The 25,628-nt window shown below is 34.4% G+C and overlaps 2 protein-coding genes across 2 annotated transcripts; one reads left to right on the forward strand and one right to left on the reverse strand.

Moving 5' to 3' along the window:
• Positions 1-2,126: 2,126 nt before the first annotated feature.
• Positions 2,127-5,447, reverse strand: LOC18435847 (alpha carbonic anhydrase 7). The gene is made up of 7 exons (XM_006845884.4): positions 5,285-5,447; positions 4,870-5,087; positions 4,245-4,354; positions 3,983-4,085; positions 2,960-3,127; positions 2,471-2,524; positions 2,127-2,344 (listed from the first exon to the last, which is right to left on the reverse strand). The coding sequence occupies exons 1-7, from the start codon at positions 5,376-5,378 to the stop codon at positions 2,243-2,245; spliced, it is 849 nt and encodes a 282-aa protein (XP_006845947.3). The 5' UTR covers positions 5,379-5,447; the 3' UTR covers positions 2,127-2,242.
• A 12,126-nt stretch (positions 5,448-17,573) lies between these two features.
• Positions 17,574-25,283, forward strand: LOC148782506 (alpha carbonic anhydrase 7-like). The gene is made up of 7 exons (XM_088864645.1): positions 17,574-17,734; positions 17,863-18,080; positions 18,808-18,917; positions 23,766-23,889; positions 23,990-24,160; positions 25,064-25,117; positions 25,209-25,283. Exons 1-7 carry the CDS (start codon positions 17,608-17,610, stop codon positions 25,281-25,283), a joined length of 879 nt encoding a protein of 292 aa, XP_088720771.1. The 5' UTR covers positions 17,574-17,607.
• Positions 25,284-25,628: the final 345 nt, after the last annotated feature.

Consider the following 25,628-nt stretch of genomic DNA (forward strand, 5'->3'; position numbering starts at 1 on the left):
TCTCTCTCTCACATTCACATACATTTGCCTTATATATAATTAATGCAGTGTTTTAGAAACGTGGCCTCTCTCTAAAATTTAGGATTTCTCCCTATCTCTTTAGATATATACCTATAATTTAGGATCTCTCTCTGGGTACAAAAAAGAAACGTGGCCACTCTTTAAAATTTAGGATTTCTCACTACTATCTCATTAGATGTACACCTATCATTTAGAATCCCTCTCTTTAGATATACGCCTACTCATTATTTTTGGGAGAGTATTCTCTAAATTACACAAATGAAACCGACACTCTCATATATATATATATCTATATATATATATATATATATATATATAGGGATATTATAAACTTCACAACCCTTCAAATTACAAAGGTTCAAGATAGAGAGTTTTGTGAAAGGTGGATTTATTAATTTTGTAGTCTATTTTTTAAAAAAAGTTACTTTTATGGGGCAATTATGTAAATATTACTACAAAACAAATGGTACTTTTGTCATCTCCATAATGGGTAAAATTGAAATTTAACTAAAGAACAATGGCACTCTACAAATAAAATTCTAGAACACTAACTTCCAAAATGCCATTGTACTTTTAAAAAATTTTCAAATTTGTCCTTGCTTAATGGTAAAGTTACCTATTTAAATAATTTTTTAATAAAAAAGTAATGATTGTTTTGTTTAATACACCCACCACAATTCCTGCTAGCCTGAACCTTTGTATTTTGAGGGGTTGTCAACTCTAGACAAACCCATATACAAATTCTAGATTGTTAAGAGCCTAAGCTCTATATAAACGTTTCCCTAGATATATATATATAGATATATATATATATATATATATATGGAATCATTTATATAGAGCTTAGGCTCTTAACAATCAAATTAGAGCCTACCTCAAAACTTTCACTATAAGAGGTTGTTTTGTTGCCCAAATATCATCAAATTGATCATCTCGACATCAAGATACATGGACATGAGAAAAGAAATGGATATTAAGTTATGGAAGTACTGCATCTAGTAATGCATTTTGGGACCTTAATTTTCAAGATTTTCATGTTTTCACATATCATCTTGATCTACACTATTTTTTAAGCTTTAAATTTTATAATTAAAGATAAAAATATATTTTAAGGCTATCATATATATATATATATATATATATATATATATATATATATATATATATATAGGCATAGTTTTTATAGAGCCAATGCTCTAAACAATCAAAGTAAAGCAAACCTTCTAGAAATGTGGTTTCAATAGGAGAAATCTTTGTGATAGCCATTTCATCTGTAAACGCCAATGGCCCGGATTGAATATGGGCTGATCTGACGATCACAGATGTCCGGTAGTGTTTGAATTTTAATTATTTTATTTTACAAATTCAAATCAGTTGAAATTTTTGCCGTTTTTTTTTTTTTTCAAAATAGGCGAATGTACGAAAAATATCAGAAAAATATTTTACATGAAATAAATTGACCAAAATACCCCTAAAAGTTTTAGGGGTATTTTGGTTAATTTGTTTTCATGAACTATGGTTTTTATATTTTTATTAGGTGTGCCTTGATGATAAGAACACACGCCTAAAATTTAAAATGCTTTGGATTTATAGAAAAAAAATTCAAATTCAAACACTATCGGATATTCATGATCGTCAGATCGGCCCAAATTCAATCTAGGCTGTTGGCGTTTACTGTAGGTGTACACCATGGGTTTACACAATCTTTTTTGATATATATATATATATATATATATATATATATATATTAATTAAGTTTATCTACTATTTTTCTAAGTCCCCCTAAATCACAACTGCATAAACTCCTATTTTAATTTTTATTTACTTTTTATTTTTGTGGATTGCGACCGATTTGAACCGATCCTTTTTATTTTTATTATTGAAAGGTCAGGTGTACAATGTGGCCCACGGATCCCAACTTCTCTAACATTATGCACTTATAAATACAATAAGTTATTTTAGACAGAAAATCACGAATCCGACCGGTTGCGAAAACTCCAAACAAGGCGAATCACTAAACACCAAGAACAGACTAAAAGATTTCTTATCGATCCTTACGACAAATATGGAAGAATTGAAGGGCACTTCTTTATATTTGCATAAAATTTAATGTGAACTGGTAATCTAGTATAATGTTTATTGTCCAAGTAACAAATAAATTACATGCCCTAAAAGAATGAACAAAAGAAATTGAAGGGTACTTCTTCAATGTTGGTATATGTTAAAGTAAAAAATGGAGAGCAGGTGAAAGACGCCTTGGAGTGTAGAGGTCAACAACTCGTTTGTTGATGGGCTGCGTTGGCCTCGCGTTCGCCTCAGCTTCCTGTAACATAATTAGACACAATTGGTACTATTTATTTAATAGGCATCATGCAAAATAAATGGATCACTAAACTAGATAAATCATGCAGTAATGTATATATATAATTATGAAAGTTGAAAGGCTTACATCATGAACCGCAGCCCTCAAGAGCCTCAGCTGCTCTCTAGAGACCGTCCTCACCTGAAATTAACATTATCAAAATTTAAATTGGAGTGATTTACTTACTGACAATAAAATTTATGTAAAATACGAAATGCTCAGCATATAGGTGAAAATTAAAGTAAGTTGGTCAACCCATATTTTGTTTTTAAAAAAAAAAAATTGCCCTTCGATCGATCTGAATTTTCATTATTTCTTTTTTTAATTATTTAGTTGGTAGAGCTTGGGTAGTGCCCTGCTAACAAACAAACTAGTCCTTGCTTATGCTTGGCTACATTAGAGAATACCAAAAGAGGGGAGAGAGAGAGGTAGCAAGAGAGAATCAGTGTGCGAGCTTTGAACAAAGTCAGGTGGAAAGGGGCCAACATTGGGTGCAAATCCTGGTAAATCTCGATAGAGAGAGGAAATTGCAATAAAACATATTTAGGACGAAGATTTAGAGAGAGTGTCGCAAACCTTCTTGACTATATTCCATGCAACGCCTTGTGTGCATGGTGGAGTGGTAAGAGAGCCCATATATCTGTAATACTTTCTACTACCCATCTTTATGTGCCTTGGATCCACCACGCCCACTTGTGCTTCAGCATTTTTAGAATCCGCAATAGATGATATATTACCCATGAGCTGAAATGATCAAAGAACCGAATTCTTTTATTTCTTCAATCGCACACAAAATCGTCACAAATTTTGTTAGTAAAGCAATGAAGAGAGAGAAAGAAAAAGGAAAAGCATGTCGACCAACGTAGATAAATTTGGGATGGAGAAAGAGACGATGCTACATACTGTGTTTTCCAGTTATTTCTATCCCTAATTGAAAAATATTAAATTTTAAAAACGGTGCTGCTCAAGCAGATCTATAACGATTCAATCTTTAAAATAGATGGTCTAAATAATATGTTATAAAATATCATAAATAAGTTGGATTTTGAATTTAAAATTTGAAAATCTAAACTATGATTTGCATGAATCTGGAAAAAAAAAGTTAGTGGCGCGCGAATCACTTTTCCATGGAAAAGTGTTTAGGGAAGCATTGGAAAAGAGAAAGGAAGCAAAGTAAAAAGAAGAGCATTGAAGTTTGTAGGCCTACCGCAGACGGATAAGAAGCCTTAACAAAAACGGAGAGAAATCCTATTTTTAAATGGATTTTCGGCTAGAGACCATTTATTTTTTGGAAATGTATATGAGATCATTTATTTTTATTACAAGGAGCTCACAACTACTATTGATCATTAGATGTAAAATCGGGTGGTTAAGAATGGGCCACTAACTAGACACAATGTCCAAAATAAAAACTTTCAAATGTTATGACACATTTCCATCCATTAAACATTACATCCAATAGCTAGTAATGATTGTGACTTTTTTATATAAAAAATAAATAGTCTTCGGAAGGACGTCGACTTTTGCACTAATAAAGAGAAAACACTGTTAGACAATTAATTACCAAATAAAACACCGTTAGAGAGTGAGCATGATTACCTCCTTAAGAAAGGTATCAGGTCTGCCAATTTTATAGGTAATCCCAACCACCGCATTCTTCCCATCTTTGCTTTGGTGAACCAAGTGCACCTCTAAATGGTATCTTAATCAAACAACCCCCAATTTTTTCCTTCAATTGGGAAGTAAATGTGAAAAGCCCTAAAGTTTTGCAATAAGTGCGCGACAGGACAAAAAGGTCACAGAAGGAATGATGTCAAAAGGACAGAGACCCATGCATTGCATAATTGATTAATTAATTTACCTTGAACCATTGAAAGTGTGCTCGGAGGGTGAATGCCAATGACATTGCTTCAGAACATACTCCGTTTGGTTTATTTCAAGTGTTCCAGCTCCACTTTTCCCCCACTTAAGCTGCCACATCAATTTATAGTTACACACATAAACAAGTAGAGAGAAAACAATGTTTAATTAAGTTCAAACAACACAATAATGTTTAATTAAGGCTGCGGTTTCAATAAAGTTGCAACCTTAAACAATCCAATTTAGGCGTACTTCTAAATTTTATTACAACATGTAATTTTGATGTACAATTTTTTAGGATTATCTGAAAATGTATTTTCATATCTAATAATTAAATTTTAAATTTAAAAAATAGTTAAAATCATGTAGATCTATAAACATGTGAAAATCTTGAAAATGGACAGTTTAGATAATGTGTTGCAAGATGCATTATATTTGCGACTCAAAATTTCCTTTTTTTACACATTCATACATCTCGATATCAAGATGATCAATTAGAACGCCTTTTAACATTAAAACAACCTTTTTCGATAGATTTTGGAGGTGCATTGTACTTCTACAGTTGCAACCCTATATAAAGTTTTCCCTTGATTAAGTTCAAACAACACATATAGAGAGAGAGATACCGTTATATCATGGCCTCTGTTCTTTAGGATTGCTTTAGCGGGCTTATATTTTCTCTGTAATCGCCCCAAATTTGGCAGAACCTCCACCCTTTCGTGAAGCAGGTCAATGGGAGACTGCATATCCCCATTGCTACAAGCCCTCCATTCGGGATAGAGCTCGCCCCAGTGCTTTGGCCCCCTTTCACTGTCTTCCAAATAATCAAATTCTCTCTCATCCTCTACCATTCATCAAACAAAAACTTCATATGAGAGAGAGAAAACATCATGTGAGAGAGGATACAAAAGTAAAAACCAGAAATAAATTAGATTTAGAAGGAAGAGAGGAACAGAAGAAATTGCAGGACGATAAAAATAGAAGGAAAACAAAAACTGCAGTATATAAAGACAGAGAGAGAAAATGGGTAGCAAAGATTACCAACTTCCTGTGAAGCCGAAGGAACGGATTGTGTTATGATGAGAAAAATAATGACAGAAGACATGAAGCAAAGGGTAGGCCTGCATAGATCCATGCCGATCCTCTCTCTACACAATGTGTCTCTCGCTCTAGCTCGAACGAATTTGTAAGCATTTATAGCCTCGCCCTTGAGCATGTAATGCATATATGCCGTGCACAAAGATTTGGTCGGCGGGTTCTTCTTTCGTAGACGAGGAATTGATACCGATAAAGCAACAATAAACTATGATAGGGTTTTCAAAATCCGTACCACCCGTGATGACTTCAATGAATTCTCTATTATTGTTCTTTTATTCTTTTCTTGTGTTGGGACTAATAGGGTATATCTTTCAGGCTTTTTTTTTCTTTTAAAAAAGTAATTCAATGGGGAAAGTGTGAAACCATGCCATCTAAATGTAAAAGGTGCAGTAGCGCCGAGGCTCTAAACAATTAAAGTAAAACACATTTTCAAATAGGGTCGAGAAATCTTACTCTGGTCCTTGTGCTAATACAATAGTCAATGAAGTAGAAGCTAGCGGTTTATTGGAGGGAATTAAATTGCTTTTAAATTTTGATACAGAAAAGGTTATTAAAGGGGATTCAACGAATATTATATCATTGTGTAATATAGAAGCGCGAGCTCTTTGGAGACTCTCTTCCCTTTTTCATGAAATTGGTGACGTTCTTCAGTCACTTGATGTTGAAATACTTCATTGTTACCATGAAGCAAATGCTGAAGCTGATTCTATTGCCAAGGGTGGTCCTTTTCAATCCTCATTGGTGATTACCAAATTTGTGTGATGTATCTTTATGTATTTCGTTCCCCTTGTAATTTCACTTTTTTCCATAAAAGTCATGTGTTAATGTTAAAAAAAACTAGTTTAAATATTGGAAATATATGTAATAACCTTAAAATATATTTTTTATCTTTAATTATAAAATTTAAAGCTTCGGAAATGGTCTAGATCTAGCAGATCTATAACAACATGAAAATCTTGAAAATTGATGGTCCAAAAATGCGTTACAAGATGCACTATTTTCGAAACTTGAAATCCATGTTTTTCTCATGTCCATGCATCTTGATGCTGAGTTGATCAATTTGAGGATATTTGGGCATCAAAACAACTTCTTCTAGTGAAATTTTTGATATGGGCTCTAATTTGATAGTTCAGAGCTTCGGCTCTATAGGAACTTTTTTTAATTGTAAAAGCAATAATATAAAAAATAGGGAGATTTACATACATACAGGGTCAAATTTATAGAATTACCAAAATCTACTAAATTACTCTTTGATCGATATTTTTAGAATTTACATTGAGATTCATCTTTTTGTATTGAGTGGAAATCAGTTTGGAAGACTCTTTGAACATAGAAAAACTGATGTTTTTTATTTCAATAAATATACCCAAGTAGTATGAGGACAATCATCAATAAAAGTAACATAATGTTTACAACCATCATAAGAATCGACTGGGGTTGATCCCCACACATCAAAATGTATCAAATAAAGTGGTTCCTTTAAAACATGTACAGAAGACTAAAAAGGAAATATTGTATGTTTTGAGACTTTTGAAACTTAACAAGAATGAGAGTTTAAAGATAGAAAATGCATTACGATTTTTCAAAACTTTATCTGAAGGGTGTCCAAATCTTCAGTGCCACAATTTATTAACATCAAAATTATCTTGACTGGCAACCAAAGCCTTATTCTCTTGATTAAATGATTTTTGCCCATGAGACAATCTTCCTTCACCAATCTTCTTCCCTGTGGCCCGGTCTTGGAAAATCACAGAGTTGGGAGAAAAAATAACATTGCAATTCATGCTTTGAGTAATTTTACTAACAGACATCAAGTTTGAAGAAAATGATGGAACAAAAAGGACTTCAGAGTTTTGTGACTTGGAGAAGAAATTGATCTTACCAACACTATGGATATGAATTAAAGAACCATTAGCAATAAACATAGGATTTATATTTTTATTATTTTTTAGGTTAGATAGACACTACAAATTACCAGTCATATTAATTGTGGCCCATGAGTATACTATCACTGAACCAGACAAAGGTTCGATGGGAACAAATCCAGCTATGGAGTTATCAACGCTCAGCAATAAAACAACCTGCTCTAATACCATGTAGAATTTACAATAAAAGAAATAGTGTTGAGAGAGAATAACCAACAATACATATATATGGTTCGGCCGTGATGCCTACCTCACCCGGAAGTAAACCAGTATCTCTGATTTACCAAAGATTTAGAAAAAATTCTCATTACAATAGTAATCCCACAAAATAAAAAAACTCAATAGTAATTCCACGAAATAAAAAAACTCAATATATCTTGTAATATACGAGATAGAAAACACAATATATGGTTTCTATAACTGTGAACAAAAGCCAACGGAGGAGGAACGATGGCGTAGGTTATGGTGTTGAGCTACTCTTGCAACTATCGCTGTTCGGATTCTTAGAGAGAGAGACACACAGAAAAATCAACTTTGGACAATTCATAGGGCAAAAGCTACAGGTCAAACATGGGAAATAGTTATCGGGCCTGGGGCAGGCCATTGAAAGCCCCGCCATTATCGGGTGGGCCTGGCTTTTAAAGGGCCGAACCAAAATGCGCATAAACATTCTTGTGTCTCTCTTTCAAAAATGGGTTTTGGAGAGAGATGTGGACTGGTTTTTGGAGAGAGAGATGGACTAGAAAATGGGTTTCTAATTGGATTTTTGAGAGAGAGAGATCGGGGACTTGGATGCCTTGACGAGAGAGAAAACCGAAAATCTCGAATTTAATTATGAGATAAACAACCTTTTTAGTATTTTCATTCCTCAAAGGGGTTTTAAATTTTTTAAAAATTAATTAGTAAAATAATAATAATAATAATAATAAAAACTGGGTCAAGCCTGGAATGGTTCGGGCTAGGTCCAATAGGCCTAGTAGGCTTTCTTGTCTGGCCAGGCTTTGCATAAAATTCAAAGGCCTTACCAGGCTGGGCTTGGTTTCTAAATGAATTTCCGTCGTGAACGGGCCATTACCGCTTTTATTTCTATTCCGGGACTTACCGGGCTGGCCCAAAACAGTTTTGGGCCTTTTGGTAGCCAGCCCGGCACACTGGCAGCCCTAGCGTGAATAGGAGCGTTCCAATGTATGGCCAACCATGAGTTGTCTCGGTTCTAAACCGATCGTCTTGATATGACAACTAACGAAATCAAAACGTTCCCTCTGCGACAATCTGAATATTACCTTATTTATCACATTCCTTTAATACCTCGCGATTAACCCAAAAAAAGTCACATTGAACCGGTTTAAAAAATTGGTGACCCGATCTGCTGGAAGATATAACCATAAACGATAGGAGCCTTCCAATGTAGGGCAAACAATGTGTAGTCTCTATTCTAAACAATCTTCTTCATACGAACTAACGAAATCAAAACGTTCCCTCCACGACAATCTGAATATTACCTTATTTACCACATTCCTTTAATACTTCGCCATTAACCCAAAAAACAATCTGAATATTACCTTATTTACCACATTCCTTTAATAGTTCGCCATTAACCCAAAAAACAATCTGAATATTACCTTATTTACCACATTCTTTTAATACTTCGCCATTAACCCAAAAAAACTCACATTCAACCGGTGTTTAAAACATTGGTGATCTTATTTGGAATAGATGATGTCACGAATCAACATTGCTACACAATAAATTGTAAATTGTGATTCTGACGTCATGACTTTTTAAATGGGATATATATTTTCTTTAAACTTTAGTGACCCACTCAAACCACATGGCTTTGCCACTTCATCATACCCTGCTACTGCTTGAAGAGATTGAGTAAGTTTTATAGGGTTTTGCACTCCTACTATTTTTCGAAGTGGGACAATGTTGTTTGGGTGCCATGCATTTAGACCAGCGTTTTAAAAATCGCCGAGTCGAACCGGACTCGCCCGGTTCGACTCGGAATTCACGAAAAAGGGACCGGATCGGTTCAAAAACCGGGAATCGTCCGGTTCTAGAGAAAACCGGACGATTCCGCACAGTGACTCGCCGATTCACTGTGCGGAATCGGCGAGTCCGTGAAGAACACGGGTTGCAAAGTGTTCTTCACGGATTTTTTTCAAATTTGTCATTTTTTGATCAGTTTTTTTGTTTTTTTCGGCACGTGATCTGTTTTTCAGGCTGTAAACAGCTTTATTCAGCTTTTTTAACGATTTAATGGTGGAAAAATTGGTTGTTTTTGGATCAAGAAAAATTCGGGGTTTAGGGTTTCCGCCATTTCTGAAATTTCATGCCAAATAGGGCATGAATCTTTCAAAATTTGTAGGCATATTGATCTTAATGCTGTGAATCAAAAGATTTTGTTACTAATTTGTGATAATCGTTGAGAAAAACAGACTTTTTTGGAGATTGAAGGCTTCGGTTCACAAAAACAGGTAAGAACTTTGGGTTTTTTTTTTTTTTCCGCCATTTGATTTATTTCATGGCATATTTTGAACAAAATGAGTTCAATAATTAGGGTTTTTAATCTTTATTGTGTCTAGTATGATTTAAAATTTTCAATTTTACGTAATCTCGTCAATTACAGCAAGAAATTTGATATGAACAGTGAGATGTCTGCGGAACCAAATTCCGCTGTTTTTTTTTTTTTTTTCCGCCTTTTGATTTTGTTTTCATGATATATTAGAAATAATGTGTTAAAAATTTAAGTTTTTGATTCCTTATATTGTTGTTTATCAGAAAATATAGTCAATTGGATGTAATTTATTCACTTGGAGGTGAATTTTTGAGTTAAAATCGCTTATGTAAAACGACTCTGTGAAGAACAAATTTTTTTTTTTTTTTTTTGTTTGTAGCCCATGATAGAATTTTTTGTAATCTATGATCAAATTTTTTGTAATCCATGATCAAAATGTTTGTTTTTTTTTCTTGTAATCCATGATCGAATTTTATTTTTTATTTTTTATTTTTGTAACCCATGATAGAATTTTTTGTAATCCATGATCGAATGTTTTGTAATCCATGATCGAAATGTTTGTTTTTTTTTGTAATCCATGATCGAATTTTTTGTTTTTTATTTTTTATGTAACCCATGATAGAGTTTTTTGTAATCTATGAATGAATTTTTTGTTATCCATGATGTAATTGTTTTTTTCTTTTTTAGTAATCCACGATCGAATTTTTTGTTTTTTTTTGTTTTTTTTTTTTGTAATGCATGATCGAATTTTATGTAAACCATGAATGAATTTTTTGTAATCCATGATAGAATTTTCTGTAATCCATGATCGACTTTTTTGTAATCCATGATCGAATTTTATGTAATCCATGATCGGATTTTTTGTAATCCATGATAGAATTTTCTGTAATCCATGATCGACTTTTTTGTAATCCATGATCAAAATGTTTGTTTTTTTTACTTGTAATCCATGATCGAATTTTTTGTGTTTTTTTTTTTTTTGTAACCCATGATTGAATTTTTTGTAATCCATGACGGAATTGTTTTTTTTTGTTCTTGTAATCCACGATCGAATTTTTTGTTTTTTTATGTTTTTATTTTTTTGTGTAATCCATGATCGAATTTTATGTAATCCATGATCGAATTTTTTGTAGTCCATGATCGAATTTTTAGAAAATTTATGAATTTTTTTTTTTAATCCATGATTGAACTTTTTGAAAATTTGTTAATTTTTTTTTTAATCCATGATTGAATTTTTTAAAAATTTGCTGTACTTTTTTTTTTTTATTTCTTTTTATCCATGATCGAATTTTTTGAAAAATGATGATTTTTTGAAAAGATGTGAAAATCGTGATAAAGTTTTGATTATCATGATGTATTAAACATTTAAACCTAATTTTTAATTTTTATTGTTTGAGTTTGCTGTAATTTTTTTTTTTTTTTTTTTCATGATCGAATTTTTTGAAAATTGATGATTTTTCGAAAAGATGTGAAAATCGTGACAAGGTTTTAATTATCATGAGGTATTAAACCATACTTTAAATTTTTATTGTTAAAGTTTTTGTTGAAAAAATTGTATGTTGATGGATTATTTATGCAAAAAAATGCATGTTATTATATTTTCAATACAAAACTGTATTTTTTTTATCTGTTGTTCATGGATTTTTAAGTTGGAATGACTGATGTTAGCCGGCTCTTTGAAGAATTGTTTTTATTATTAATTTTTTAATGCAAAAAATGTATGTTCTTGATAATTGAGTTGTAGCCATGTTTGGAGCTTGCATTTTGTATTATTCTAAATGTTTGTAATTGATATGTACGAAATATTATTGTCAAAAAAGGTATTTTGCAATAACAAATAACAATGAATATGACTACATGAACTACCGCAACATATTATCACTACATATGGTGATTATTTTTCTTTTTGAACTGTCAGGTTAATTTAAACTTTTTACATCTTAAAACAGTTGAATCATGTCAAGATCTACAGAAGACCCTGCATGGCAACATGGGGTCAGACTTGATCCCAACAAGAAAGACAAAATTATTTGTAATTACTGTCAAAGAGTGATAAGTAGTGGGGTACATAGGTTCAAGCAACACTTGGCAGGGGTTAAGGGAGAAGTTTCTGCATGCACTAGTGTCCCTAGTAATGTAAAAAAACAGATGGTGGCAATTCTTAATGCTAGCAAAGGTAAAAAAATTGCCAAACATAGGATGAATGAGGAGATAGCTAGTTTATATACACCATCAAGCAGGAATGATATAGAAGAGCAATATAATTATGACCTAAAAGAGCAATATAATAATGAGCTGGACATGGCCACAAGATTGAGTTTACATGAACAATATCAGAGGGAATGTGGGTTTAGAATGCCTGGTGGGTCTAGCTCAGACATGCATGGTGGGCCTAGCTCCGATATGCATGGTGGGCCTAGTTCAGATATGCATGGCGGGTCCAGCTCGAGCATGTATGGCAGGCCCAGCTCAAATATGTATGGAGAGGTTGGTGGCAATATGTATCAAGAAGAATCAGTTGTTGAAGAAATTGTTTCTAAGTTACCTAGGAGTGCCAGTATTGCAAGTCATGGTCTTAAAGACCCATTTCTCTCAAAGCCTAAGTCACAACAGATGACCTTAAAAGGCATGGTTAAAGGTACAAGAAACATGTTAGGGAGATATGTTGGTAAATGGTTCTACGATAAAGGGATTCCCTTTGATGCAGCCAATTGCCCATATTTTCCACCTATGGTTAGTGCAATCCAGAGAGCCGGGCCCGGGGTAAAACCCCCGACAGCATATGAGCTCAGTGGGCCAATATTAGACGAAGAGGTAGAGGAAGTTAAAAAGTGGATTGAAGAATATAAACAGAGTTGGCCAAGGACAGGAATTACTCTCATGAGTGATGGTTGGTTGAATAAAGTTAGCAAAAAGGAGTTTTTAAACTTCTTGGTCTATTCCCCAAAAGGTACAGCTTTTTTGTCTAGCAAAGACGTATCAGGGACGAAGAAGGATGCAAACTTCTATGTACGACTATATGATCAGATAGTGGAGGAGGTGGGGGATAAGCATGTAGTCCAGTTTATTACGGACAATGCGCGTGCATGTGTTTCTGCGGGCAGCAAGTTGATGGATAAGAGGAAGCATATAGTATGGACCCGGTGTGCTGCACACAGCATCGATCTTATGTTAGAGGAAATCGGTGAGATCAAAATTGTGAAGGAGACTCTAGATGAAGCAAGGTTGGTGTCGAGATTTATATACAACCACTCGAAAATATTATTTCTGTTTAGAGAACACTCTAAGAAAAAAGAGATAATCAGGCCTGCCATAACCTGCTTTGCGACCGATTACTTAGCTGTGGACTCCATTCGACAATCTGAAGGTGCATTAAAGAGATTGTTTACTTGTGAAGAGTGGTTAAATGACCGCCTCTCGAAGTCCAGTACCGGTGTAAAAGTGGATAACATAATCTCGATGTTCCAGTGTTGTAGAGGCCACTGCCCCTTTGGTCACGGTGTTAAGAATGGTGGATGCTGATAAGAAAGCTACCCTGGGTATCCTTTATGAAGGTATTGAGAGGGCGAAATCAGCTATTGGGGAGAAGTGTAATTTTGCTAGCAAAGTGATCGAGATTATAGAAAAGAGGTGGAACACCAAATTCGGACGTCCAATTCATTATGCTGGTAAATATATATTTATATCATTACAATGTTTCAGTTTAAATCATTTTTTTATGAAATTGTAAATGACATTTTTCTACCTATATATTTTTTAGGTTACTACTTCAACCCAAAATTTTTCTATTTGACACCTGAACAACCCCACAAGATTATGGAAGGGGTCAGATACATTATTGCAAGGTTGGAGAGAAGCCATCGAAACCAAGTAGCAGCAATACAAGAGGTATTATTTAATGTTTGGGTAAGAACTTCATTGAGTTGTTATATTTGTGAGGAATAATGCACTAAAACGTAATATATTTGTTTTAGCTTGCTATGTATAGGGATGCTATAGGATCCTTCGGAACTAGACTTCCCAGAAATTCTCGAACTATGATGGATCCAGGTTATCCCCTCGCTAATATTTTGTTTATTCATATATTTAATCTTATGAATTGTTCTTGCCCTTACAATGCTTTTTACATTTTAATCCAGCTGAATGGTGGGAGATATATGGTACTGATGCACCTCACCTAAAGAGGATAGCAATCAAGGTGCTCTCCCAGACATGTTCTGCTACTGGCTGTGAGCGCAACTGGAGTACGTTCCAATGGTTGCACACTACTAGAAGGAATCGACTCGCTTCTGAGAAGCTTCATAAACTAGTCTACGTTCATTATAATTTAAACCTCAGAGAGCGACAAATAAGAAGGAAGCTTGAAGACTATGGGCCGATAGACTTAGACACAATATTTGTCACAGACACAGCAGACCGATGGGTAGTCGAAGAGGAGGAGCCAGTGTTGCATAAGAGAGCGTTCCTTGAGGCTATCGGTGATGAAGATATTGAAGAAACTGATGAGCGGCATGAAAGAGGAAGCAGCCAGCCAATGTATCCACAATATGTCGATGATATTGCACCTAATGAGGGAGAGTGGGAAGGGGGTCTAAGAGAAAATGAGAGAGATGATGATTCTGAGGCCACCCTATCCCAGCCATATTATTCACATATCGAGTCCCAACAGCAACAGTGTAGGGATGAGCACGACAGTGCAGGTGAGCATGAAGGATGGACAAGCTTCGGGGATTTTGGACTGGGAACACAACAAAACACTAACACTCAGGGATTTGGGAATAGTCAGACGCCCGCTAATATCGATGATTCGTTTTAGATCGAATCAATGAATTGTCAAACGAATTCAATCAATGGCACCAGCGTGACCAAGAAGAACAACAACGTCGTCTATCATTTTATTTTTAGATCGTATGTTATTAATTTTATGCTTTATTGTAGTCCATGTATGTTGATATACTTATTCCATGATAATTCTATGTTTATCCTTTTGTGTGATGTAAATTAAATGTTGAATGGCGGTTCATGCAGGGAAAGAACATATCAATATTCACATATTCATCCAAAAACATGAAAATTCTTAATGGAGTACCCTCATTTTTTATTGAATTCCTAAAAAACAATATTTATAATGAATTTTAATAATTTTTTCGGATTTTTTTGAAGCTTTATTCTGACCGATTCACCCGATTCCGATCCGGACCGCCGATTCGCCGATCCGGATCGCCGATTCGCCGATCCGGATCGGTTTTTGAAAAGCCCGATCCTGGTCACCGATCCGGTTTTTAAACCATTGATTTAGACCATGCATTTATGTCGCTTTGCATTATTTAGGGCGCCAAGAGCATGTATTTATATGAATATGCATTTAAAGACGCATTAATTAAAAGATTTTATTTAAAATCTTCCTCATATGTCCTTGCTTTTATACCTCTGTTTCCTACTATAAGGTAGGTTTTAGAATACTATTTAAAGCACTATAAGGTAGGTTTTAGAATACTATTTAAAGCACCCTGCATTTATACGATAAGGAAGGTTTTAGAATACTATTTAAGGCACCCCGCAATTATACGATGCATTTTTATAATCTTATTATTGGAGCATATTCACTAGTATTTTAAAATTTTCCTCATATGCATTCAATGGTATTGTAACAATTTTTTAAATCACGTTTATTATAGTAGTATAACTAATAATTATGTATTGATGGCTACATCTTGTGTTTTATTTATGGTAAAAGAAGGACGGACATGAGAAAAGATAAATTTCAAGATTTAGAAATTGTGTATTTTGCAACACATTTTAGACCGTTAAATTTCAAGATCGTTCATAGATCTGTCTAATCTAAATTATTTTTGAAGCTTTAAATTTTATAAATAAATACAAAAATATATTTTAATTCTATCACAAAGATTTTCAATATTGAAACCATGTTTCTTGATACGATTTCAAGGTAGGCTCTAATTTGATTGTTTAGAGCCTTGGCTCTATACAAACTGCATCCTTATGGGAAAAGTTTATATAGAGCCGAGTTTCTAAACAATCAAATTTGAGCCTATCTCAAAAATTTCACTAGAAGAGGTTGTTTGGATGTTCAAATATATTCAAATTGATCATCTCGACATCAAGAAGCATGGACATGAGAAAAACATAGATTTCAAGTTTTGGAAATAGTGTATTTTGTAACATATTTTAGACCGTTAAATTTCAAGATTTTCAAGCTTTCATAGATCTGTCTATCTACACTATTTTTTAATTTTAAACTTTATAGATAAATATAAAAATATATTTTAAGACTATCACAAAGATTTTCAATATGGAAACGACGTTTCTCGATACTATTTGAAGGTAGGCTCTAATTTGATAGTTTAGATCCTAGGCTCTATACAAACCGCACCCTTTATTTATTAACTTATTTGTATTACAAATTATGCAATGCATTATTTTTTCTTATAGTTGTAAATAAGATTTTTTTCAATTAGATGATATTATAATACACTTAACATTTGTTCTTATTTGTGTATTAAACAATTATAAAATATAAATAAATAATTTCAATTTCAGTAACTGATATTATAATTAGCTAGGTTCTGATAATTTTGGATGAGTAAAGAAATTAATAAATGTTTGATACTTTGATGTGAAACTAATTTTACATAAATTATTTTTTTAATATTTTAATATAAAAGTGTTTTTTTAAACTTTTGAGGTAAAATTTACCAATTCGACCCATTCTTGAATCCGATCCATCCTCCACGACTATGGATGTGAATGAATCGCATCGCGGACGAGCTTTTTTCAACCTTGCATTCAACAAAACCAACCACCCGTTACCACCACACAATCTATTTATTATTACATGCCTTGAAATCCAAAACATAAAGTTTTTTTGTCCGCGGACTTTAGGATAAGTTTTCTATGAGTCAATAGAATTAAATGAGTCCTCTCTCCTAAATTTTGGATTCAAATGTTTAAGGAATGGAAATCTCAACCATGTTCATAATATTTTGAAAAATAAATTTTAAAAATAAAAATAAACACTTTTTAACATAATTTGTGCATAATCGACATTAGAACTTTTAGGGGCCACCATTTTCTAACACCCATCTCGAAGATGGATGTTAAAAGCTTCGGGGTACCATACTGTAGGAGTGCGTCCCTGTAACACGCACTACTTTCCCTCTTATGTTTATGGATTTAGAAACTCTCGAATAAATTGAGGTAAATTAGGTCGCATAGTTGCACAGTAACCATTGCCCCAAATTACCGTCCCCAAAAAAGAAAAAACAGAAAAAAATAGAATAAGCAGACCAAATGACAAACAGCAATAGAGAATAATTGTTTCATGCGGGCTGACATACATCTTAAACTTGCGTACAAATAGGCGGTCCATCAAAAAACAATTGAAATGAGGAGTCTACATGTTTTCTTAATAGAATTATCATTTTTTGTTTTCAAAATTTATTTATTTTTCATATTTTGATCTTTATGTTAAAGATTATACATTCTCTAAAAATTAGGAACGAATTATATTTCAAAAATAAATTTATTAAGGGGCCCGTATTTCTACCTATGCGGGTTTGGCCGCATTCTAATCACGCTTCATCATTCAATTACCAAAAAAAAAAAAGCAAAAATAATAATAATAATTCATTGTAGTCGTCACAGCTGGTACGGACTTTGACAATCCTTTCCTATTTTATTATTACTATATCTATGTCAATTCATATTCCGAGAATGAAGAGACCCACAATCAAAACTCCTATATATATTACAAGCCCAATGGCATGGCAACACATACTATTCGTTAGAGATAGAGCGAGATAATGAGTAATACATTTTGTAGAGAGGGGATCGCAATGGATCTATGCAGGCCTACCCTTTGCTGCACGTCCTCTTTCATTCTTTTTCTCATCATAACACAATCAGTTCCTTCGGCTCCTCAGAAAGTTGGTAATCTCTGCCACCCATTTTCTCTTTTTCTTTATATACTGCAGTTTTTGTTTTCCCTTTTTTTTCCGGTCTTCCTGTAAGTTATCTCTTCTCTCTCACATATGAAGTTTTTGTTTAATGGGTGGTAGAGGATGAGAAAGAGTTTGATTATTTGGAAGGCAGTGCGAAGGGGCCGAAGCACTGGGGCGAGCTCCATCCCGAATGGAAGGCTTGCAGCAATGGGAATATGCAGTCTCCCATTGACTTGCTTCAGGGAAGGGCTGAGGTTCTGCCAAATTTAGGGCGTTTAAAGAGAGAATATAAGCCTGCCGAAGCAATCCTAATGAACAAAGGCCATGTTATAATGGTATCTCTCTCTCTCCCCTCCTCTTTATGAGTTGGTTGAGTAAATCTACTTTTCATCTGGCTCATTGGGTCAGTGTGTGTGCTTCATGAACAAAAATGAAATTTAGTAACTTTCTTTTTCAGTTTTTTTTTTTATCTCTTTTACATTAGTATGTCTTAGAACACAAGTGGACAATCATCTCTCTCTCTATACTTACTATTTGAACACAACTTTTTTTGTTTGACCAAATGATTTCTCCCTCATAACATACAATCAATTTCCTCCCTCGGGCAAAATACACGCTATGGATACTTTTCAGATCTCAAATTTTGGGACGTAATCTTTAAAATGCATGTAATAATCTTGTCAAAACTATTTTTCACAATAAACTATTTATGTGCTAAAAAAAACTTACGCCTCAAGATTGAATCAAGACGGTCCAATTTTTAAGGGCTAAATCCAAGTGTTACAAAACTTAAAATTCAAATTCCTTTCTGTAAAAAGTTATTGTACAGTAATTATTATGTGTTTTCCATAATTTAGACTAAAACATATCTCCTGAATAGATGTTTTGAGTGAGGGAGGAGATTCACGATATGAGCAGAAGCATAGTATATGCGCTCCTTCCTTTATTAAGTGTGTACTTTTTTAAGCGCAGTTGTACATTCATCTATAATTGTAATCGAACATTATAGTTAAACATTGTTCTCTCTCTACTTGTTTATGCGTGTATAAATTATTGTGGCAGCTTCAGTGGGGAGAAATTGGAGCTGGAACAATTGAAATAAATCAAACACAGTACGTTCTCAAGCAATGCCATTGGCATTCACCCTCAGAGCACAGTCTCGATGGTTCAAGGTAAATTAATTAATTAATTATGCTATACCTAGGTCTCTGTCTTTTGCACTTTAGATTAATTAATTTCAATCATATCGTTCTTTCTATTGGAAACTAAATAATTTTTTTTGAAAAACCTAATATATGAGACAACAACGTATATTCTCTATATTTGGGGATACCCCATTTTTATGGGGTGTGAATCCTTAAGGATCTGGTAGCACGTGACCCATAGGAGATAGACTTTTTCACGTGTAAAATAAAGGGCATAGATAGGTGGGTCTCACATATGTCTCTCTTGATCTTTCCTCCTTACAAAAGTAGTTGTCGCAAAGACAGAAAATATATGAAAAAAAAAGATGCAAAGAGAAAATTAAAGAAAAATGGTAAGTTTTTTATAGTAATTTGGTTGGGTGTTTTAACGAGAGAAAAATCATATTTTAGGGCTTGAGCGAGAGCTTATGATCTATTATATTCTTCACATGATTGTTTCTGATTAGTGGAAGAGCACGTTACTAGACATAGCCAACTTGCCAAACCATGTAAATCTTTGTGCCTTGCTTGTATAATTTTTTTGCATTATTTTTTTCCCATTAATTTTCCAAACCTTGGTTGTTTTCGTCTATGATCAATATTAGAGCGTTAAGATTTAAGATCCTCGCTGAGCACAAGATTTGTGGCAAATCGCAAATATTTGCAATGGCTTGAGGAAGTTCAACTATATATGAAACTCTAAAAATTTGACAGTTGAGAGATGGTTGTGTAGTATCTTTAAAAGACAGAGAAAATAAACATGAAAAGTTTGATGATTTGGAATTTGATGAGAATGATGAATTGACCAGAGCAAATATTTTCTTGGTTCTTGATGCGTTTGTTTTAATCAATGTCTCTTTATAAACTACTACGAAAGATTTATGGGCTAGGCTAAAATGTACTTATAAAGGTAAGTCTCTTTCTAAAAAACATTTTTTTAAACAAGAACTTTTACAATCTCAAGATGAGCGATGGCATATCTTTAAAGGGGCACGTAAAAGATTTTAATGCCTCGATTAGCAAGTTGATGTGACTAGACGTAAAAATTGATAAAGAAGATAAAAAAATATATATTTCTTTATTCTACGCCGAAATTATAGGTTGGATTGATCGTGAATCTCAATAGGATGAAATCTCTTGAATTTAATTATATTGTTTCAACACTTCTGATGTAGGAGTCTATGTGAAAGTGTTCACGCTCCGGCCTATGCTGATCTCTGGGATGAGATCAACTCAAATCTTTGTAAAACTCAGTTAAATTATGGAAAAATAAAGAACGTGGGATTGCTTAAATTATGGGTTCAAGAACGACACAGATCTATTCATATCCGATTCTTTACTAAGTCCATTGGCAGCGCCAGCTTCCATATCTGTTTATATTGCTTCAAAAACTATTTTAAATTTTACTGACTAATGAATCACCCAAAATTATAGAAAAATAAACTTGATTAAAGAAGAAAAATATACTAAATTAAGTAGAGAAAAATATTTACCTTCTAGGGACTTGAAACCTAAAGTTTCGGGTTTGGATCAATCCGCTCTTCTGGTGCCACCATCTTCCTTTTTAATTTCTTTGCTTGCTCTAATTGGTAGACATAAGTCCTTTCACCTAGATTTAGGATTCCTAAGGTTTGGAAAAAATTAGGGATATTTAGATAGAGTCTACCTTGGCTTTGCTTGGGTTTTGAGGAAGTTTTCTTTAGTTTTCTAATGTTTTGGGGATCTCCTAATGTAAAATCTGAATATTGGATTTTTTTGGGATTTTTTTACCATTTTTAGGAATTTCCTAAAGATTTTTCTTTCTTTTAAGTAATTTTTTAGTATTTTCCTAATTTCGAAATTTCTTTGATTTTCTAAGGATTTCCTAGGGAATTCCTAGGATTTTTTTTATTTGAGGGGGTATTTATAGGTTGAACTAGGGTTAAGGTTGAAATTAATCAACCTAATCTCCTAGTTCAATTAGGATTAGATTTATGCCATTTTTTTTCAATTTTTAGAATTTTTCAGATTTTTCCACAATTAAAATGGTGTCAAAACACAAAGTTTAGACCATCAGGCCACGTTTGGGCTTGCCGGGCCGTGCGACATGGGCCATGGCTCCATGCACAATGCACACAGCATCCTATGGACTGCGTGACACATGGAGTGCCAAGCGGGTCTCTCACGCGCATTTGCAGTGCAGTTTGGTAATTCTAGCCCCTGAAGCTTCTAGGGCTTGTATCTTGTGATCGGGAGGTTCGATTTAGGTAGTTCTTAGACCATGTGTTGGGTTGGTTTGGGACAATTCTACTGGATCTAGGTTGTCTATGGTGTACTGAGGTTTCTGCAGTCATTTGGACTCGAAATTAAGTTTATTAAGAATTCCCTTAGCTAGAATTTTGAGGGGTTATCTATAAATTCCCCTCTATGGTATTCACCTAGTGTAACGAGTGAATGGCAAAGAAATCCGAAGCAACATTTAATAGGAACCGTGCTGTTTTTTAGCCGGTGACACTCATTGTTGTAACGTCCGCAATACTACCTGGGACCCAGGGTAGTCATCTTTGACTTTAGACCATTTTTTTGAGATCTAGTTCTCTAATCGAACATGATTCTGATTTATAAGAAGTGATGATGTGATGAATTCCCAGTTATTTGAACTTCTTCTTTATCTTTTATTCTAATTCTTGGAGTCCACAAGTTCAGCCTTTTGCTTTGGGAACTTATAATGTGATTTATCTTTCCTAAGGGTTTGCAAGCATGGCAATTTAGGATCTGGTGGTGGCAGAAATATCATGTCCCTGCCTCCTTGAAACTCCTTCATTTTTTAATACGTTTTAGAAGATTTTGAATATTGGTAAGATTTTAAAACGGATACAGAGTTTTGGGTCACTTTTTAACCAAAGAAAATAGTGTTTTTAAAAACTTCACAAAACATATGAGGGAATTTTGATGATAGGTGAGAATTTTTAAATAACGGGTTTGATAAGCATTTTAGGTTCATGCTACCATAGAGCTTTGTTCTTCTTCTTTTTTTCAACATGAGCTTTTCAAGCCCCTACTTGGGACCTTTAGGACAAGGAATCATCAAGTCCCTTTTCATTTTGCAATCTTGACTCATGTGTTGTAATTTAAGGGAAAATATTTCTTGAAGTTTATGGGAAAACCAATATCTTGGATAATATGAGATATTGCACCTGATTACTCCGGATCTCCTTGGACTTCAAATTTTATCCCTTCACTGCTATTCCTTTGAAGTTTGGATAGTTGATGCTGTTCTGATTTAGCTTGGAGCCTTAGACTGATGCCTTTCGTATTTCTTTCACTTTTGACACTATTTCGACTTAAGAAGATAAGTTGAGGAGAATTTCTAGAGATTTTGGAGAAGAGACGAAGAGATAAAGTAAGTTTTTTCTTTTTTCTTCTATTAGGTCGGGGTTCCTTTCGGGAGTTTAACTTGGTGCCAATTTTTCCAACACTCGAGGTTCCTATCTGATTTTCAGCCCGACATGCTTATTTTTTATATTTTCTTCATTGCCCCCAAAGTTCTTTTCAGATGTTCAGCCTAGTGATCATTTCCAAATCTCGAGATTCATTTCGGATTTTCAGCCCAACGTATTTCCTTTTTCTTTTGTTTCTTTTTTCACTTTTTGAAGAAGATGACGAAAGAGGAGGAGAAGAAGTAGAGGGTGGTGGAGGAGGAGGAGGAGGAGGAGGAGAAGAGGAGGAAGGAGAAGGAGGAGAAGAAGAAGAAGAGGAGTTAGGGGTGTTTTTCCTTCTTGGCACTTTGGCCGGATAAGAATTTGATCATTCTTCCTTCTTCCAGGTGATAGTGAGGTTCTAGTCTTGGTTAGCTTTTGGATTTTTCTTATCTCTGGTTGATATTTAAAACTTCTTTGACAGTGGTTGCTAAATTCCTATTGAGTTTTTCCTCTTTGAATTTCTTCATTCGAACCATGATCTTTAGACTTGGAGTCACTCTGAGCTCCTAGTCCTTCAATCTCCTGCTAAATTAGCTACGCTTATTTTATTTTTTTTCTTTTTTTGCACTAACTCCTTAGACTGCTGATGCCATAGAGTAGGATGTCTAAGCAGAGTATAGATGCCCCACCTGGCTTATTTGAAAGAGAGGAGCAAGAGTTCACCCTACTCCTTTTCGATAATATTTTTTTATTCGCAGCTTCCTTTTTCTCTTCAGGGATTGCTGGCCTCTAGGCATGTTGGGAATCGTTGGATAAGGTGTGGGCCTCAACCAATACAAAATCATTATACTCTCTTCCAAATAATTGAGGAAAGGGTTTCCTTTCTTCTTTTAGTCCCAATCATGTGAAGAATGTGTTGTGCATTTTTGAAAGAGAGAACCATGAAGATGGGGCAGGTTTTGAAAGGTTAGATCTCATTTCAAAATTTGAATTTCAAAAAGTGAAGATCATTATATGCTCCCGTAGGAGCAGACTGTACATTAACTTCCTCAGATGAAAACCCTAGCTAGGATTTTTGTTTAGGAACCCAAATTTGGGGGATGTAACCTATTCAACACAGTGGGAAAGAAATGATGCACTATATCGGCCTGAAAAAATGGGTTATAGGTTTGAATAGAGATCATCCAATTTTCAGACAGTGAAATCTTAGTGTTTAGGGGTCCAAAGGCATAATTTTTTCATTGAAAATACGCATATGGTGATTCTGAAGTGGAAAAATTTCAATTCAAATAAATCCTCCTAAGTTGGTCTTCTTGCCTAAGGGATCAAGTATAAAATCTTCTTTGGCAGTGAGGATGCCCCTCTCGCTCTCTCTCTCTCTCTCAACCCCACCATGCATTTACATAAGTTTGCTGACATGAATTCATATTACAAGTACCTATGCCTTTGCCCGTAGATATGACTTGGAGATGCATATGGTCCATCAAAGATCAGATGGACGAACAGCCGTAGTTGCAGTGATCTATAAAGTTGGGCTGCAAGATCATTTCCTATTGAAGGTGAGTGACTGAAAATACTAATGCCTCTCTGGTTTTAAGTGGGCCATGGGATTTTGAGTATTTACTTGTACTAATGTTTCTGTGCGTTGGCTGTTGGAAGGTGACGGATGCGATTGAGGATATCACTGATAAAACAGGGTCCGAAGTGAAAGTTGGATTAGTGAACCCGGAAGATGCCATAGATTTGGAGAGAGAACCATACTATAGATACCTTGGCTCCCTCACTACTCCTCCCTGCGATGAGGGAGTCATGTGGACTGTTATAAAAGAGGTAAACATACCCAGAGGAGACTATAATTGCTTAATTGACATGCAACATGCACTTTTATATGAACTTAGAGCCAAGTGCATGTAGATAAGCCTAGCAATGGGCTGTGCAACTCAACCCAGCCAAACCGGAGCCCTCGTATATGTGACCGATCAGGCCAGGGCTGGTCAAGAGATTTCATAACTTAGCTCTACGTTGGCGGCGTACAGCGTGTCATGGCCTAGATGTCCTAGTGGCCCAGGCCCAGGCCCAGTCTTTAACAAGCCTTCTTATCACATTGTCCACTCACCCTCAAAATCCCAGCCACTATCCACTTTATCACTTTCTAAAAGAATGAACACTTTGCCCCCCTGTTTTCGGACTACCTCTTCCCTTGTCTCAAGGGAGAATTAGTAGTAGTACATTTTTTTATAGAAAATGTTGTAAGGTGATGTAAAAAAAGGAAAATTTAAAAGATGAATTATGTTATATTTCAGTATTGTTAATTAATTTTAAAATCTAATTAAAGGGCAGATAAAGAACAACTGGTATTTTATGTGTGATTTGATAAACGAAAAAAAATATGTTGAATACGTGATAATATAGAAGTGATTTCATAAATACTCGTGAAACTTAAAAAGCAATAAGATCATCTCATCTCCACCCTTGTCACAACATATACTACCTTCCAGCTTACAGTATTTGCTCCTACCTAAGCTATGAATTATGTGAGGTTTCAGTTGTGGAGATGGGGCATTATTGGTGATCGATCTTATATTCATCGAGAAAGGAGCTGTTCTTTTTTTGTGTGTGTCGTAATTTGAAACTTAGATCCCCCCAAATAGCCTTCAAGTTGTTTTAAAGGCAGTCCCCTCTTATTAATGGCCAAAGTCGAATACTTCTCAATTTTCTTTTGCCTTATTGTAGGTGAAGACGTTCTCGAAAGAACAACTGGAAAAGCTGAGGGCTGCTGTTGAAGATGTGAGAAATTTCATTTAACTCGTACTTTTATCACAAAAATAAAATGAAAAATACTATAAACTGATGTTACTTGTTCGTCTATTTGTGACAGGGATTCGAGAACAATGCAAGGCCAATACAACCCTTGAACCAGAGACAATTATACATCTTCAACAAGGAGCGGTAGAAAGTGAATCAAATATTATTTTTGTAATATTTTTATATATATTAGAAGTTCAAAATAAGTTATGGGTAGGTCTTTTTGCGCGCATTGAGTGATATATAGTCACAAATACGATTGTTGGTGTCCACAAGCGTGTAATGAATGCAAAGCTTTGATTTCAAGAAGTTAATACCACCTGGCACATGAATTAAAATCATAATGTTCAATCATAATGTCGTGCAATACTTTGATTTCAAGAATTATATATGATGTAAGGGTGCGGTTTGTATAGAGCAGAGGCTCTAAACAATCAAAGTACAACGCACTTTCAAATAGTGTCAAGAAATACGATTTCAATATTGGACATCT

This window comes from Amborella trichopoda, chromosome 4 (genome assembly GCF_054954075.1).
Source record: "Amborella trichopoda isolate Santa Cruz 75 chromosome 4, AtrichopodaSantaCruz75HAP2 v2.0, whole genome shotgun sequence".
In the NCBI taxonomy this organism is placed as follows: Eukaryota; Viridiplantae; Streptophyta; class Magnoliopsida; order Amborellales; family Amborellaceae; genus Amborella; species Amborella trichopoda.